The sequence below is a fragment of the Anabrus simplex genome, chromosome 1 (genome assembly GCF_040414725.1).
Source record: "Anabrus simplex isolate iqAnaSimp1 chromosome 1, ASM4041472v1, whole genome shotgun sequence".
NCBI classification, from domain to species: Eukaryota; Metazoa; Arthropoda; class Insecta; order Orthoptera; family Tettigoniidae; genus Anabrus; species Anabrus simplex.
This window is the reverse complement of record NC_090265.1, coordinates 1,449,870,968-1,449,890,004: the sequence shown is the minus strand read 5'-3', so window position 1 is coordinate 1,449,890,004 and position 19,037 is coordinate 1,449,870,968. Positions and strand designations below refer to the sequence as shown.

Below are 19,037 nucleotides of genomic sequence, written 5' to 3'. Positions count from 1 at the left end.
ATATCTTTTTCAAACAAGCTTCCTCTTAAGGACTGCTGATGGTTGGAACAGTTTAACACCACAGAATCTTTGAAATGCATGGAATAAATCATAGGAGAAGAAGAGATAATTAAGACCACAGATACTGTTGATGAAGATTTGGATGAAGTGACAGATAAGTTATTCCCTCCAATTGCTGGATTTTCCGACTGTGACAGAGAAGACGCACAGGCTTGGTTGGAAAGTGACAGTGACCCAGGTTTTCAAATCTTAGATGATGATGAAATTGTTTCTCTGGTGCAAGAAGTAAGTGGGGATGACGAACAGGATGAAAGCCTCGGTAAGAAAGATGAAGAAGCCATGGGGAAGTTTTTACTGCATTAGAAACTGCACTATTGTGGTATGAAAAACAGGAAGAAAGTAGCTCAACTCAACTTCTTTTATCGAAGAGAATGAGTGATTTACCTGCTAAGAAACGATGAAAAAATCTTGCGCAAAAAAGAATTTCAGATTATTTTTCCAGTACTGTAGAGCAGACCTTTCATGTATGTACAGTACCATAAATGTTTTTTGTTATGATTATTCAATAAATAAGAATTTCAAAATATACACTACAGTACAGTATACATACCACCATAATGTACTGTACTGTACATGTCTTTTCCTATGAAATAAACGCATGTTCGATTATCTGAAAAATCGTTATCCGGAACACTTTTGGTCCCACTCAGTCTGGATAAACAAAGTTCTACTGTAATAAATAGTACTGACTGGCAGGTTAACTGTTAACCCCAAGAAAAATTATACGTATGAACATTGATACGATCAAACTAAAATTCTATTGACTAAACTCTTCAGTTTCATCTTTTTTTTTCTTTCCTTTTTTTTTAACCATTTGCTTTATGTTGCACGACACAATGGGACTGTAAAGCGGTAGGAGTGGGAAGGAAGCAACCGTAGCCTTGATTAAGGTACAGCCCCAGCATTTGCCTGGTGTGAAAATGGGAAACCACAGAAAACCCTCTGCTGATGAAAGTGGGTTCGAATCCACTATCTCTAGAATGAAAACTGACATCTTCAGTTTTTAAGTTTAAGATAATTACAAGTACGGTATCAACTTCAAAACACTCACTGCAAAACAGTACGGTATAAAATTTTCTTTTGTTAAGCCAAATTACCATAACTAGTAAATGTCCGACGCTGATTTTCAAACTGGAAATCACTAATGTGGGCCTGTTCCACAAATCCGGACAACATATTTTTATGGGATCGCTGTTGTTGAGTCAGAAATGGATTTTGGGGTCCAACATCGGCAGCAAATAACTCCTCATATTTGGGATTATGCATCACTTCCTTGGTTATAGGATCAATGTGCCTCAAAGTCTCCACTGCTCCCTGAAACCAAAAAAATATATTTAAGTTACAACAAATTAATTTCCAAGATTTATCACTGAATGTAAAAAGAGATCTGTACTGGTCAAAAATAAATGAAATATAAATAGACTATTAGTCAACATTAGAGCCCAGATTTCCATGCACTATCACATCTCAAAATATGCATCCATTTATGCACTATCATATGGCAAAACATGCACAACAAACTGGAAAAATCCACTATCAAAATTAAGTTCAACATGGTTACATTTTCTTTTGAAGCATTGCACAACAACCAAGTTCTCCAAATTGCTTTGATTGTCAGCACATTCCGAAGCACAGAAAATGATCTTTATACATCACAAGAAGTGACAGGTGAATGCTTAAATGAAAACATTTGGGACAAAGTGAGATCAAATTGTACGTCTTTTGCATTTTCACCACACAATATGTCTTTTTATGAATGACGAATTCAGAATTATGATTTGAATGGATCACTTTGTACAGCTTATCTCCAGCTGCCACAGCTGCTTTCTGTGCGATGACTGCAGACACATTTGAATGTCTTCAATAATGGCTAACGATTCAACAAGGGGTAAACCTATAGCTTCCAATTTTGGTATTGCAGCAGGCAATTTGCCAAAATTTGATTTTATATCAATTAAGTCTTGCTGCATATTCTTTTTGCTGAATTCCACTTGTGCATCTTAATGCAAGCAATGTCATCTACTGGAAAACTGTCTGCAACCTAAAGCCAGAAAAAGAATTCAATTAAGTGATAAGTTGCATGAGACGGATTTTTTACATCTAATTCTGTATATTTACTTAATGCAGTTGTCACTGTGGGGCAAAGGCTTTGTAACATCAAAACTTAATGCAAAGGGGTGGTTGCAGCAGAAAGCTGAAGGTTGGACGACATGTATAGGAAAGCAGTTCACAGAATGAACAGATGGGAGCAGTGAGCATTGAATGCTGTTGCTGCCATGGTTCTACCTATCCGTGCACACAAATGTGATAAGAACGGTGACTCTAATGTGCCATGTATTGGATCACTGTATCATTTCAGTTAAGTGAACAGAATCAAATGAATCGATTCAGTAAATTGAACGAATATCCTATTACTATACCATATGGTATGTTCCGAGCTGCAAGCGGAGAGATGGCGTGGGAGGACATCAGTAGACGATAAGTTTGAGTGGTGTCTTTAAAAGTAGGAAAGATCACAATATGAAGATAAAATTGGAATTCAACAGGACAAACTGGGGCAAATATTCGCTTATAGGAAGGGGAGTTAGAGATTGGAATAATTTAACCAAATTTCCAATTTCTTTGCAATAATTTAAGAAAAGGCTAGGAAAACAACAGATACGGAATCTGCCACCTGGGCAACTGCCCTAAATGCAGATCAGTAGTGACTGATTGATGGTATGTACTAACTTTCGTTGTCAGGTAGGACTCCAGGAAAATATTCTCTCTCCATCCCTCAGTAACAGACATATAATGCGGAAAAACGGTCGCAAATTCTGCAAACTAACATTCATAAAAGACACTATCATCAACTTTAACATTATATATTGCCAAAGAGAAGTCATATTATGCAACATAAACATCCAAATATTCGCTATTAAATCGAACATCTTAAAAATATACATTATGCATGTATTTTCTCCTAAAAAGGCCAAACATGCACAGAATAAGAACGGTTATTTTGAATCGTTAAGCCATAAGCCGAATACCTGCAAAGTTTGAGAAGTGTAACCAGTTTATTTAAAAACATGCATTTGCATGGAAATCCGGTTTTAGTCATCATCATAATATTCTAAGGATAAGCCTTGTTGCCACAACCATAGTTGTCTATCCTAAGCCAATCTTTTCAACTCAACATAGGTCTTGTAGTTCATCCTCTGGATCTTCCTCTTTTTCTGGCAATTTTCCCCCTCAATATTGTTGAAAAAGGAACTCTTCATGCAGCAAAAAATAACATATAAATTTTATTTTCCCCTTTTTTCAATTTCAGTCTAACTTATCCTCTGCATTCTCCTCCAGAACCACATTTCAACTACTTCTAACCTTTCTCCTAATGTCCAGCTTTCACACTGTACACAAGCACACTTCATGATGTGACATTTTAGGTCTATTGTAATTGGCAGTGAATTTTATGTGACCGGACTGTACGCCATGTGTTCCGCGCAGAGTGTCGGCAGCGGAACCCAAAGGGATGACTTTCTTCTTTTTCTTTTTGTATAACCTGTTGAGGGGTGAAAGACAATGTTATCACTGCAAGAGACGGGAAAAATTTCAATACTGCTGAACTCTCTATCCACGAGAAGTATTACATTCAAAATCTATCGTCATATCACAACTTCAGATTCAACGTCTTAATAAACATTCTTCAACAAGTGTGCAAAAAAAGCTGTGATATCACATTTCAGGAAGGCATAAATAATAATATTCGGAAATTAAATTAATTATGGAATTAATTAACAAGAAATTAGAGGACATGTTAATTACAACGTCGAGAAATTCAGGACGTCAATCGAATCAAGAGGTATGACGTCAGAGCTCAGAATATAAGTGGCGAACCCGTACTAGAATCTTTTTACTTGCTTATCTGCTGGCTACACGTGTTGCTCAGAAGCTCACTATGCAGGGAGGTCTTTTATAGACCTGAACAGCTGTTACTTGCACCACAAGGAGAACAGTGTTATTTCTTGGTAGTTTAACAGACCATCTACAGTCATAGCAGATGTCAATAGTGTCTATGAAGAAAGTACGTATCATTACATGTCAATTGTGAAACCAAGAGTGGGAAATTTGTACTAACATTTTTGTGAAAGTTTCAGTGCACATCAAGCAGTACCAGTTCGATACCGGCCAAGGCAATGAAGACCTACAGTAAGAAATTCGTGTGCCCTGGAGACATCGCCCACATCAGGATGCAGTACTAAAAGATAGGACCAATGCCAACAGCGTCCTAATGACATGAATCAACCTAGAAGGAGACCAGGGTCATCAAGACATCAAGACATCCAAGTTAAGTCGACATTTCATTTATACTGGGTATTATCTGTTCTAATGTAGCTGTAATAAGTAGTTAACTTTCTTCTCGAAGGGGTTTTTGATTGAACAGTAGTTTGAGTAGATTTCTAGTATCTTTACCATGTTTTATACGACGTTGAATTTGTATTTTCTCTTACTATACAATTTTTAAGGTGCGTGATGACGGTATGTCAACATCATCGAGCACGCGGGTTTCAATAAGTTGTGTCCTCGGACAAGTATCTGGTTTAAATATCAGCCATCGGCTAACCTTTAAGGAATATTCAGGACGAAACATGTTTCACGAGTGTAATTTAATGTAGTCTTTTTAATAAAGACAATTACAGTATTGTAAAGGTGGAATTATAAAATCTAAATTTTCACAAGTTGATACTTCGACAATACAGGCTCTAATATGAAATTTATAATGTGCAATATTATTTTGAATGTTAAATTTTACTTTGCTTACAGAATGATGCTTGTACGCATGTCAAATCATGCCGGAAAATCTGGAACAAGATTTTAAATGCTTAAGTTACATGACTGGTCAAAAAGATGAAAACACAAAAGAAATTTTTTTTTTTTTAATTTTCCTTTTTAACTTAATTTTACTTGCTAATTATTTCTCCAATTTAACTCAACCTTTCAGTGATTATCTGTTTAGCATAGCCTCAGAATACCCGTGACTTTACGTGATAAAAGTAAATAAGAAAAAGGAAAGAAAAAATTTTTAATTAAATTAAATCTTTAACCATGTGTCATGACCTTAACACAACGCCGAAACTCAGAACAACGACATGTTTTACGGCTATGATCACCCCGTAATGAGAAAATGTTGTTTCACAAAAATTACAACCACATTTTTCACAAGCATCGGATGAAATAAAAACTTGGTATACGGATCAACAATAAATTACTTCAAGATGTATTAAAATTTGGTAATGATTAGATCAATACTTTTAAAGTTATGAATTTTCAAAGTGAGCACTCCACTAGAAATGGGAAAAATAACTGCACTATTTTTTTGTTCAGTCTGCGTCAAAATTTTAACTGGGTACGATAAAAATTTCTACTCCACATAATTAAACGTAGAATAAAATAAGCTAAGTTTTGGTATAGTTTGTTTCTATGTGGAACAAAAATGAACATTTTATTAACGTATTAACTCGGGTGTCTATACTCTTTTTCTCGACAGCAGGGTTCCAAAACTGTTTCACTTGTTCACTTGCTCAATTTTATCACAGCCAATTTTGATGCCTGTCAGAAGTATTTATCTGGATTAGCATGATGTCATAGTTTTAGTTTTCTTTGCAGTAATTTTGAGGTTCCATTTGGCTAAGGTTTCTGCATTCTCTGCATACCCTAGCCTACTGCCAGTATGGCAAAATCATCAGCAAATCTTATCGAATGTACTATTTACCATTGAGTTTGATCCCAGCTGTTTTCTCTTTCATGACTCCGATGGCTTCTTCAATAAACATATTAAAGAGATAAGGAGAGAGTGGACAGCCTTGTCTAACTCCTCTTCGTATTTTGGCATTTTGCTTTGTTCCATGGATTTCAAAACCAATGTTCTGCATTCTGAATAAATCTGATATGAAGTGTGTCTACTTCCAAATCAAGTCCTACCTTTTTCATTGTTTGGAAGAACTGCTTCCAGTCCACACAGTCAAAAATGTATTCTAAGTTAGCCATTCCCAAACTGTGGTCCTCAACGATAATCCAAGGGATTCACAATAATGATGTAAGTTGTAATTACTTAAAAAGCAAAACTGTATTGTACACACACAATTCATAGATCACTATTTTAAATTTAGTGACTATGACTTCACTGTTGTATAACATACATCCAATAGGTATTTGCAACTTTTAAATGGTACAATTTAGCAGTGGACTGTAGTAACTCTTTAAAGTGGCGGATAGATGTCAGGGAGTGTCTTCGTTGGTAGTTTGATTTGGTTCACAGCCAGTTGCGCCAGCACAATCACTTGTGTCGCCTGATGCCATCATTTCATATTAATTTAAAGAGACTGTTCTCGCTCTTCCACGTACTCAAACTGCAGGAATCGAGAAGCGAACAGTAATAAAGTGTACGTGTAATAGTATTACAGAACAGTTTAAAATAGTTTTATTTGAATCCGCCTTGTCAATACACTTATTAATGAAAGAAAACTATTTATTTAACCATACATGTTTCCGTAAGTCAACCATTCCCTTCATCAGCGGTTAGTTCAAAGAATAAAACAATATAACACAATGCTGGTTGAAGAGAGATTGAAATAGGGCCAACGGAATGAATATTTGAGTAGGTAAATTACTGTCCATCTTATTTGAACAATAATGCAACTGAGTGCGTTCTGGAAACCTGATTCTACAGCTGGAAAACTGTTCAATAAGTGCAAAAATGAGATAGCTCGCATCCTTGTCATTTTATCAGCTGCTGATGTTAGCCAATCAGATCGCTTTGCGGATGACTTCAGATGGGCTTTGCGAGGCAGTGTTGCTAAATCTGCACATGCCTTATGACCGGCTCGAGATAGCCAATAGAAGAAATAAATTACTACAGGGGAGGGACTTGAACAAGGACCTCGCTGCTGATAGGCTAGCCCCATAGCAAGCACACTACGGTAGCAATGGCTGAAACCCATGGAGTGTTTGACGCTCAAATCTTGGCATGGCTCTCAAGCCCGACCTAGGAGAATAATGAACTCTGTTACGGAGGGTAAGAGAAGTAGAGGGAGACCAAGACGGCGATGGTTAGACTCGGTTTCTAACGATTTAAAGATAAGAGGTATAGAACTAAATGAGGCCACAGCACTAGTTGCAAGTAGAGGATTGTGGCAACATTTAGTAAATTCACAGAGGCTTGCAGACTCCATTCCTCCTCCTCCATTTGCCTCTCATGACCCCCACCACCAAAGCCGGTTTATGCATACAGCTTCATCAATCGAGTTCAGTCCTAACTTAGCCTTTATCGCCTCATTCCAAGTACCCTCCTGCCATTGTTCCCAAATGTTTGTACCAGCAATCATTCTTGCTAATTTCATGTCTGTTACTTCTAACTTAAAAGATACCCGAGTCCACCCAGCTTTCACTCCCATAAAGCAAAGATATGTACTCCAACATTCCTATTGTAGATGCTATAAAAATAGTAAGAAAGAATTTAATGCAACACAGCAAATTAAGCAAGGTGGAAATTGAAGAATTTTTAACATTACTAGAATTTACTTTGGAAAATAACTATTTTGTTTTTGACAACAAAATTTACAAACAGTCTAAAGGCCTAGCAATGGGTTCGCCGGCTTCAGGTATTTTAGCTAACATATTCATGGATTACATGGAATATAATAAAATAGTGGATAAAATAGATGGATTGATTACATGGTTGAGATACGTCGATGATATATTTGTTATTATCGATGAACGAAAGGTTAAACCTGATGGTATATTACAGTATTTAAATACTTTGGATAGACAAGTGCATTTTACGATGGAATCTGAAAATGATAGGACTTTAAATTATTTAGATTTGACAGTTACTAGAAATTCTGGTCATTTTGATTTTCAAATTTTCAGAAAAGCTACTCAAACAGATACTATTATCAGAAATGACTCCAATCATCCAGGTCAACATAAAAAGGCAACATTGTACAGTTTAATTAATAGAGCTATGAACATACCTATGTGTAAGAAGAATCATAATAGAGAGATAAATATAATTCATCAAATCGCTTGTAGCAACAGATATTCCAACAGATTTATTAATAGAATGATAAATAAAGTGAAAAATGAACCTAAAACAACTTTAATTAAAGAGCGAAAAGAGAAAAAGAAATTCGTAGTTCTAACTTTCCGAAATAAGCACTCTTATCAACTGGCTAAAATTTTCAGGAAAAAGAACATCAATGTCACATACAAAACGGATAATAATACTAATAACATAATTTTCAATTCAGATAAAATAGAGAATAAATGTATATTTAATAAATCAGGAATTTACAAATTAACATGCCAAACATGTAAACAACGATACATAGGACAGTCCGGAAGAAGTTTGGCTATAAGGTACAAAGAACACGTTAATGTGGTCAAACATAAAAGATATTCGGCAATGGGAGAACATATGGTTGAAATGAATCATAAATTTACAGACATTTTCAATGACATGAAATTATTACATTCGACCAAAAAGGGAAAACTGATGAATGTTTTGGAAAATTTAGAAATTTACCTTACACAAAAATGTAATTCTGAATCAAGTTCAAATGAGAAAAGTACAGAAGATAACCCACTGTTTAGGCTAGCATATAATCATTTAAGGAACAAAAAGAAGAAGAAAAGAAGAAAAACTTGAAGATCCTAAATTTATATAGTATTCTCATTCAGTTCAACCAAAATTGTATGTATTGATCATTTTTATAATATTTCATAAGTTCTCTTTACTCTTTGATATGATGTACTGGGACACAATACTCCTTCAAATTGTAAAACAAAAGATTGTGTCATATTGTGTTATTCTTTAATCTAACCACTGATGAAGGGAATGGTTGAGATTTCCTAAAACATGTATGGTTTAATAAATAATGTTTCTTTCATTTAATGAGTGTATTGATCAAGGCGGATTTAAATAAACTATTATAAATAGTTATATTATACATTCAGACCAGTCAATACGGACCAAACACAATATTAACCTATCATGGTTAAGTTTGTTAAAATTGAATGGAGGCGATAACTTGCACTCCTACATCAAGTTTTTGTCTAAAACCTATGTGGCGCTAGGCCGATCATACAGGGGCTAATCCCAAGCTAGGGAGGTGACACATATGAGAAAACTTTACTACATTAAAGAAGAGAAGAACGGTTATGAAAGCGTAGTCACCTCTTTTTCAAAAATGAAGGGGAGTTCGAGAGGGTGAAGCACTCTCTATCCCCGCTTTACAGTAATTTATAGATTTTACATAGACAGAAAAGAATTTACATTTTAAAAAGGTAGGTTACATACTAAAGGTTTCGAACCCTCCCCGAGAGTTAAACTGCTGAGCTAGCAAGAAATGAAGATGTTAACCGGCCATTACCTTGTAGGAGAACTGCTGCTTGAAGAAAGAGGCGCTTCCCGCCCCCTGCTACATATTCACACACTAAGAGAGATGTTACTGAAGTGGCACCGAGACAAGAAAATCAGCAGTTTATATACCCTCGTGGAACATTCGAGACTTTTCAGGAATGAGTACACACACCCTTTCGTTTTTATTGGTTAACAGCAAAAACTAATACACAAGATGAGGAAGAAACACCTTATTGGTGGAAAATTAATTACGTAAATTCCCGATTGGTTACATTCAAAACGGGCGGAAAGAAAGGATTTATATTGCCAACCCACAAACCACAGAACACAATTTAGTAAAAACAAAACTTAGGAATACCATATTTCTTCAGGAGAATTCATTCCTTTACACCAGAGTGCGTTATCATAGTTTTTGGTAGAGACCTCCGTTAGAGAATGTCCCAACTTCTTGATACGGAGCAAACAAACACAAATCGAAATAGACACAGTTCAGAACACTTCAAAATTACCAAATTTACAGTAGTGACATCTTCCGAGAAACCATTGAGTTAATTCAGTTTGTTAAAGTTCAGGCTTTCTCCTGTAGAGGAGTTTCAACTGGCGCAATATTTGAATTAGCGGCGTGGAGGTGTACCGCCCGGTACAGTCAACATAAATGCCTTTGATTGATTTTAATAATCTACCCTTGATTCAATAGTCCCCCAGTATGGTGAACATATTTTCCCTCGGTACGCTGTCATGAGCTTTCTCTAGATCTACGAATCAAACACAACTGTCTATTCCTCTCGTAACATTCTTCAATTACCTGGCGCATACTGAAAATCTGATCCTGACAGCTCCTCTGTGGTCTGAAACCACACTGGTTTTCACCCAACTTCCTCTCAACCACTGATTGCACCCTCCCTCCCAAGGTGCCAGTGAATACTTTGCCTCGTATACTAATCAATGAGATACCTCGATAGTTGTTGCAATCCTTCCTGTTCCCTTGCTTATATATAGGTGCAATTACTGCTTTTGTCCAATCTGAAGGTACATTACCAACACTCCATGCTAATCTTACTACTCTACGAAGCCATTTCATCCCTGCCTTCCCACTATACTTCACCATTTCAGTTCTAATTTCATCTATATCTGCTGCTTTATGACAATGCGGTTTATTTACCATCCTTTACACTTCTTCAAGCGTAATTTCACCAAACATCATTTTCCTCCACCCCACGAGCTCTGTTGTTCGCGATACCACCACGAGAGAAGATTATCAAAATATTCCCTCCACCTGTCCAGTGATTCCTTAGGATCCATTATGAGTTCAACTGAAAAACCAAAAACACTGTTCATTTCCTTTTTTCCCTCCCTTCCTAAGATTCTTTATTACTGTCCAGAAAAGTTTCCCTGCTGCTTGACCTAGCCTTTCCAGATTATTACCAAAATCTTCCCATGACTTCTTTTTGGATTCAGCAATTATTTGTTTCGCTCTGTTTCTTTCATCTATGTACATATCCCTGTCTGGATGAGCCCTTGTTTGGAGCCATTTCTGATAAGCCTTCTTTTTACATTTACAGGCTGCTCTCACTTCATCATTCCACCAAGATGTTTGCTTTTTCCCATCTTTACACACAGTTGTTCTTAGGCATTCCCTTGCTGCTCCTACTACAGCATCCCTGTATGCCACCCGTTCACTTTCTATATCCTGAACCTGCTTACTATGTACTGTTCGAAACTTCTCACTCATCATATCCACGTACTTCTGTCTAATTTCCTCGTCCTGGAGATTTTCTACCCTTATTTTTTGCAGACAGATTTCACTTTCTCTACCCTAGGCCTAGAGATACTTAGTTCACTACAGATCAGATAGTGGTCTGTATCATCGAAAAATACACGAAAAACTTGTACATTCCTAACAGATTTCCTGAATTCAAAGTCTGTTAAGATATAGTCTATTATGGATCTGGTACCCCTAGCCTCCCGTGTGTAGCGGTGAATAGCCTTATGCTTGAAGAATGTATTCGTAACTGCTAAACCCATACTAGTACAGAAGTCCAGCAAACGCTTCCCATTCCTATTAACTTCCACATCTTCCCCCACATTTACCAATCATCCTTTCATATCCTTCAGTTTTATTTCCAACACTCGCATTGAAATCACCCATTAGCACTATCCTATCCTTGCTGTTGACCCTGACTACGATGTACTCAATCTATATATATAAAATAAGAGTTTTGTCCGTACATTGCTCAGAATTTGAAAAGAATGGTATTTCTGTATCGGTCATGTCCATAGTAACAAGAAAATGTACTTTTCACTTTTCCGTAATTTCTGTCTGTCTGTCAGTATGTATGTACACGCATCACGAGAAAAGGGCTGAAGAGAATTTAATGAAAATCGGTATGTAAAGTCGGGGGATGAGCCGCTACAATCTAGGCTATAAATAATTTTATTCACGCCGAGTGAAATGTTAGTTTAGGGGAAGGCCTTAAATTTAATTCTCGAATATTTATATTATTAGCGGTCCTATCGATAAATACTATATAACTAAAGTTATATAGAATTAAATTTCCAATCAATTATGTCTTACACATTTTTACCGTACCGGCTCTGATAACACAGATATTAATGAATTTGTAGTTTTGTTGCTAAGTCCATATCAACGCCTAGCCACGAGAAAATGGGTTAACAGAATTTAATGAAAACCGCTATATAGAGTCGGGGAATAAGAAACTGCAGTCTAGGCTGTAAATAATTTTATTCGCCCGAGATGAAATGGTAGATTAGGGGAAGGCGCCTAAAATTTAATTTTTAAATACCGGTACCTATGTTATTGGTGCTATCGAAAAGTACTACATAACAAAACTTATAGACAATACAATTTCCGATCATTTATGTTTCATTCAGTTTTACTGTACCGACTATGATAAGAGTGGTATTTCAGAAGGCCTACAATATCGAAAGCGCATAACACTGATCAACAATAACTTTACATTGACCATTATTTGTTACTGATCAACAATAACTTTACAATGACCACTGTTTGTTGTGATGTTTTTCGTTTCTTATGGTCCCGCTCAACTCCGATAGATGGAATTACTACTGCGTACCGAGTATAACAGCCCGACTGAACATTGGCGGAAAATAACTGGGGAGTTGGAAAACTGTCTTCTTTAGCATGCCATTCCTCTGGTTCATGTAGCCTCCGTGGCTCAGACGGCAGCGAGTCGGCCTCTCACCGCTGGTAACCGTGGTTCAAATCCCGGTCACTCCATGTGAGATTTGTGCTGGATAAAGCAGAGGTGGGACATGTTTTTCTCCGGATACTCCGGTTTTCTCTGTCATCTTTCATTCCAGCAACACTCTCCATTCTCATTTCATAGCATCTACCAGTCATTAATGTATCACTGGGAGTGGCGACCCCATCGTACTAACAGCCTATATATATGCTTCATTTATTACATCTCTGACCCGGCCAATGACTGGAAAACAGTTGTAGCTTTTCATTTTCATTTTCCTCTGGTTCATACATTTTCTGATACTGCAGGTACGTAACACACTGGTTCATCATAGTGTTCCATTTATTCGATCCCTACTCTGACGCGCTGTTTTGAATGAGATGACCTGGTCTAGAATTACTATTTAAGCCTATTTCAAATTATAGCAGTAGTATGACCTGGTCTACAATTACTATTTAAGCCTATTTCAAATTATAGCACCACAATTCACTAAATAACTCAAAAGTCAAACCTGAAAAGAGCCGTTTCTTAAGAAAAGCTTCTTCCTCTTCACTTTTATTAAATTTTACATTCATTTAATTCCAAATTAGCAGTGAAGAGGGGGCTTCTTCTCTGGCTTGGAGGAAAAAATTGCCTCCAAATCAGATAGGTTTTTCCGTTGCCATTGTAGTGAATTGAGATTTTCCGACTCATCGGGTACTCCTCGGAAACAGATTAGTAAAAAGGCATAGTTTTTGTCCTGGGACTCTACACTATCTGCCTTCCCCCCCACTGCCCCCCGAACCACAGAAAAAAGACGAAGAGTGTTCACGGATCAGAACTGTCTGCAACATGGTCATTCCAGCTCTGGAATTCCAGCATAGTACTGTTCGTTAAAAGTGAGAAAGTGTGTGGTCTTTCATTTGATGGAGTATTTCATATGAAAATTGCTTTTAATCACGCCATTCCTACTGACGTCATTGCAATGACCTATGTTCATTTCAGTTGGAAAAACCACTAAGACAGTCTTTCTGAGGATGTAAAACGGCTGGTGGAGAGTGAGTGTCTGTCATTATAATGAAAACTCCCCAACCTGGTGGTGACTGATGGTAGGCAAGTGGGCCTACTATTACAATGAAAATTCCCTAACACAGTATTCATATGAGAAAAGACATTTGGTGACTTTGTCTATTGTGGACGGTGACACCCGTATTCAACCACACACGATTCACCCTGGACACGGTTGATCATGTGAAGCCGAATTCCAGCACCACTTCCGAAATTGCACTTCCCATCCGTCAGGCACCGACCACCATACCCCATTCGAATGGTGTCAGCTCACGATGACGTTCCATGTTACACCTGTCACATGCACAGCCACTGCTCACAAGGTCTCCTATACAACTGCCGCTGGCACAGGGGGCGTGTGGTGCGCAGAAAAAACACCTGCGCATCAGTGCTCCGCTGTCCCGTGACATTTGCTCAGTCAGTGTATGTAATGAATTAAAAATCAGACACACAAAATAAAATGTTAGTTAAAAAGGTTTTTCTTAAAAAGCATGATGAAAGTTTAAAAGTGTGAGATGGTGATTGTTAAAACAGTCATGAGCTGAAGGTCTTTTTGTTTCAATGTTTTTGTTGTCCCTTGGTGTGGTTCAACTACTATCTGTAAACTGTTGGCTTAGCTGTTATGTTCAGACATGGGATACACATAAGCATTACTGAAGTTGAACCATCTGATTTTTAGTCTGTAAAATGGATAGTACAAATCAAATTAAGAGTTGAAAAAGGGTGACTAACAGGAAAAACATTTAAGGTAAGTTATGAAGAACGAGCGAAACCTGCAATCCCAAGGTCGCTGCGAAGTTCGTCTTTCTGCACACACAAACGCGGAAATCGGGAGCGACACCTACAATCCCGCGGTCGCTGCGAAATTCGTCCAATACATTACGTCCTTCATGGCTATCTGTTTGAGGGAGATCATGATGGTTTCCTCATGTTCTGTTGCTTCCAGGAATGAATGTAGCAGGCAGTGCCAAAACTTTCTTTATAGATATTCCAAAACGGCCTGATCCGTAGGATGTATCAAACTTGTTACGTTAGGAGGCAAACATAAAGCACGAATTCCATCACATACTAGTTCATGTTCATCTGGATGTAGCCCTGCGTTGCCCAGCAATAAAAGTGCTTTAATAGGCAGACTTGGTCTCAGTAGAGGGGACCCACAGTACGATGACATTGTGAAAATACACAGGGAATGAAATGCTGTAGAAAAATCATTTTAAATTTACAAAAATAAAAATTACAAATAATGCTCGGATTTGCGAGACTCCACTTTATGTACTTTTCTTTCAGATTTCTGGGTACTGAAGATTCCTATTCTACAATTGGTCACAGTTTCCGGGTCGGATTCACAACAGTTGGTGCTATTGTACGAGATGTTTGCCAAGCTATTTGAAACAGAATGCAAGGAATATAAATGCCAGAACCATCTACCGAAACATGGATAGAATCAGCTCAAGGATATTACAGAATGTGGCAATTCCCAAACTGTATTGGTAGTATTGATGGGAAACACTTTACTATAAAATGTCCGAGGACCAGTGGATCAAATTATTTTTGTTACCTGAAGAAATTCTCTACTGTACTTTTACCAATATTGCTGGTCCAGATTACAAGTTGCTGTGTGTGGATATTGAAGGGTACGAAAAAAAACGTGATGGTGGTATTTTCCAGAACTGGGACAACGGTTAGAAGCGGGCGCTCTTGGTGTTCCGAAAGACAAAAATATTCCTGGACAGAATATGCCGGCGCCTTATGTCATAATCGGCGATGAGGCGTTTCATCTGAAAAGTTACATGAGACCGTTTCCATACAGGCAAGCAAAAGGAGACAAGCGCAAAGAAAATTACAACCATCAACTGTGTAGAGCAAGAAGGGTCGTAGAAAATGCCTTTGGCATATTAGCACAAAAATGGAGAAGAATTTATTACAGACCCATGGAAATTCATGTGGACACAGCTAAGCTAATCATTAGAACAACATGTATTCTGCACAATTTCCTGAGAGAATACCATGAGATAAATTTGAGACGTAGATCGAAAAAAAAAAGCCTTGAACTGGAAAAGAGCCTCTTTACAAATTAAAAATAGTAAGAGACTAATTCTATAAGTAATAAAATTCAAGTACATGTAATAAGGGTTTATTAAAATCATAAAATAAAGGTAGGAGGAAAGGAAAATAATCAATTAAAAGGATAAGAATGGGTACATACATAAGCAGTCCTGGTCCAGTTGGTGGCACAACATTGTTATGTGAGCATGAAGTTACAAAACCCAAAGAACATTAAAACAATCGGCGAGCTCACTCAGTTAAGTACAATACCATTATTGAATGTGCCAGTATTAATATTGGTGACACAGTCCAAAAGAGATCGTTCTTTCCACGAGTATATCTCAATTCATTTTTCACACAACTCGTTCCAACACAACCCTCATAGTAAATCACCACACGTTGTCAAACTCTCACGCATCAAGGAGAAAACCTCGAGTTGAAAAAGAAAAGAAAATATGCAAGATATCAGAGAAATAATTCCGGACCAAGGAGATGATATTAATAACCAAAGGGGAAAATCCCAGGCATGCGCATAGCCTAAATGAAAGAAACATAAAACATGGCGGCCCTATAGGTAAGTGAGCGGCCAAGACAAGTGCAAAGGCAAAAGAAATAGCACCATACGAAAATGCATGAATAAGATACAGAAACAAGATCAAAATGTAAATTCAGCTGATTGATACGTTATTCTTTCAATCCCCTCTCATACTAACGTTCGCGCACACATTCAGGCACAGTCGGGATCAGCAAACAATATGAGCACAAGCGTCAGTCAAACGACGAACTCAATTTCATGTAGCATGACTCCAAGGTCACAAACGAGGTCTCATTTATATCAGAAGTTGTGTGCACAGGACAAACGAATTCTGCTATGGGATCAGAAAAATCCCGCAGTTATGCACAAGCCCATCAGGGTTCGCACTTCGTACGACACGAGTGGAAGCTCGCGCCGATACAAAGGGCAAACAGTCTTCAAGGTGGCAAATTACATAAAAATGCAGCGCACATGAACAGAAGTAATATGAGACCCAAACATCAACATATTATAATCACAATAACCACAAGAACAACATGCAGTCCATTCATACTGCGGAGCGAACGACACATATCAATCAGCTATAAATAACAGAACAAATAATATGAAAGAATACCATTACCTGAAGTAAAAGAGAAGGATGGTGGTATAGGCTAAGTTTGAATCGTTTAAAGACTTTTCTGTAAGTCAAAAACGCAACTCCGATCTGCGTGGGGCCCATTTTTATTGTTCACTTAAAACCAAAGCAAAGTTTTGAGTCAAAGAGATAAAATTCACACCTCGTCGGAAAGATACGACCATACAAATTCTTATAATTTTGTTAATTACCACCTATTCAATAAAATAAAAACGTAATAAAAACTTACATATTTATTAAGTTGTTGATATGGTACATGTTTTGCTCCTTTTTCGTGAGCATCATCAGCCAATTATTATTTACTTAAGGTTATATAAGCTCATGAATCTATTCTATTGGATTAAGGGTATGCTTGTAAACCTGATTGACAAATCTTATAATATTTTACATGTCATAGAACAGTAAAATTATGTCTTATAATATGAAAGAATACCATTACCTGAAGTATATTAACCAGCAAGGAAATATGTCTTATGTTATATAATCACGGAAGTTGTTAAGTCATTCAAGGTGAAGCCAGAAGAGGCCATTAGCAATAACAGAACGGCAAAGTGGAAATAGTAAATTCATTCAAATACCTGGGAATAACCTTGCAGACTACTGGGACGTTGCAGCCATGAAAGCCATGTACGACATCAACAATCTACAGCAGTTATCCTTAAAAACAGCTATGCGCCTATTTGACACAAAGATCCTACCAATACTCACCTATGGAATCCACTTGATATGGGAAAGACTAACAAAGAGAGACCCGGCCATCACAGAAGGAGTTAAGGCAAAATTCCTGAAGACCATAATGGGCATCTCAAAATACACGCGTTCCCACCTAACATACGAACTAGCACAGGAACCCTTCCTTACTGAAGAACTGAGGATAAAACTATCACTGCCATCCACAAAGAATGTAGAAGCACACCTAGCGGAGAGGCGGAAGAGGAGAGAAGATATTCCGCTAGAGTTCTACAGCACAGATGCCATGTTGGATCGAAATTGGACGAACGCCAACCAGAAGCTAAGACATGTGATAATAAAACTAGCAGTACACGGGTACCACCATAAAATATGTAAAAATATGTCTTATCACGACCCAAATGAAAAATGTGTGTTCACTGTGTGATCAGTTCTGTGACATATATCACATCACAAGATGTAAAAACAACAACAAATCTCTATGCGATTATAGCAAAGACTAAAACGGTCAATAATCTTTGTAATGCACATTCATGCGCTTTTCTAATAATAATAATAATAATAATAATAATAATAATAATAATAATAATAATAATAATATTTATGAACTTGCCATACAGATATGGCTCAGAGTCACGAAACTGCATTGTATTTCCAATGAAACCATCAGATAAAGATTTGGTGATGCACTGATTAAAGATAAAATGCGCAAGAGCTATCTATGATGGTTTCGACATGTAATAAGAACAGGGCTAACACTATCGCAAAGAGAGGTTACACATGAGAAGTCATTGGTAGGAGAGCAAAGGGACGTCCTAAACAGCAATGGGCTGATACTGTTCGCAAAGTTCTGAAGAGTGTCAATCTCCACCCTGACATGGCCCAGGACAGAACTAAATAGAGACGAGTCCATGTAGTGAATTCCGCCACCAGGAGGGACAAATGCTGAAGAAACAGAAGATCTTTATTTTCTACTAGCTCTAACAAACTTTCAATTTATTCATAGACCACCTCTACCTCTTCATTGCAAGTGTTGGATGTTGGGCAGTTTATCTGAATAATCACCAGATCAACCGGGCTGACTTTACACTTTGATTGTCATCTGTCACATGATATGTGTTGATCACATTGTTGGACCATTTTCTTTGCAAGACAATACTGATTCCAATCATGCCCAGCTGTTCATTTCCACTGTGAATTTACTCTAAATCCATCTGAACAGATGTAACCATTTCCTGATGACCTTGTCACACATATTCCTAAAATGTCAAGGGCTATTTCTTGTATAGCAATTTTGATTTCTTCCAGTATTTCCATTCTTCACAACATTTCCACATTCCAAGTCCCTAACTTAAACATATCACACACTTTCCTACAAGGATTTCATTGGATGACAAC

General features: G+C 37.3%; 1 protein-coding gene across 1 annotated transcript in view; it reads right to left on the bottom strand.

The window, feature by feature from the left end:
- The window catches only part of LOC136858415 (pre-mRNA-processing factor 17), a 167,216-nt gene that overhangs the window by 131,520 nt on the left and 16,659 nt on the right, over positions 1–19,037 (bottom strand). Inside the window, exon 2 of the mRNA XM_067137939.2 lies at positions 1,158–1,374. Within this exon, the coding sequence (XP_066994040.1) occupies positions 1,158–1,374 (217 nt within the window). The remainder of the gene's footprint in view (positions 1–1,157; positions 1,375–19,037) is intronic.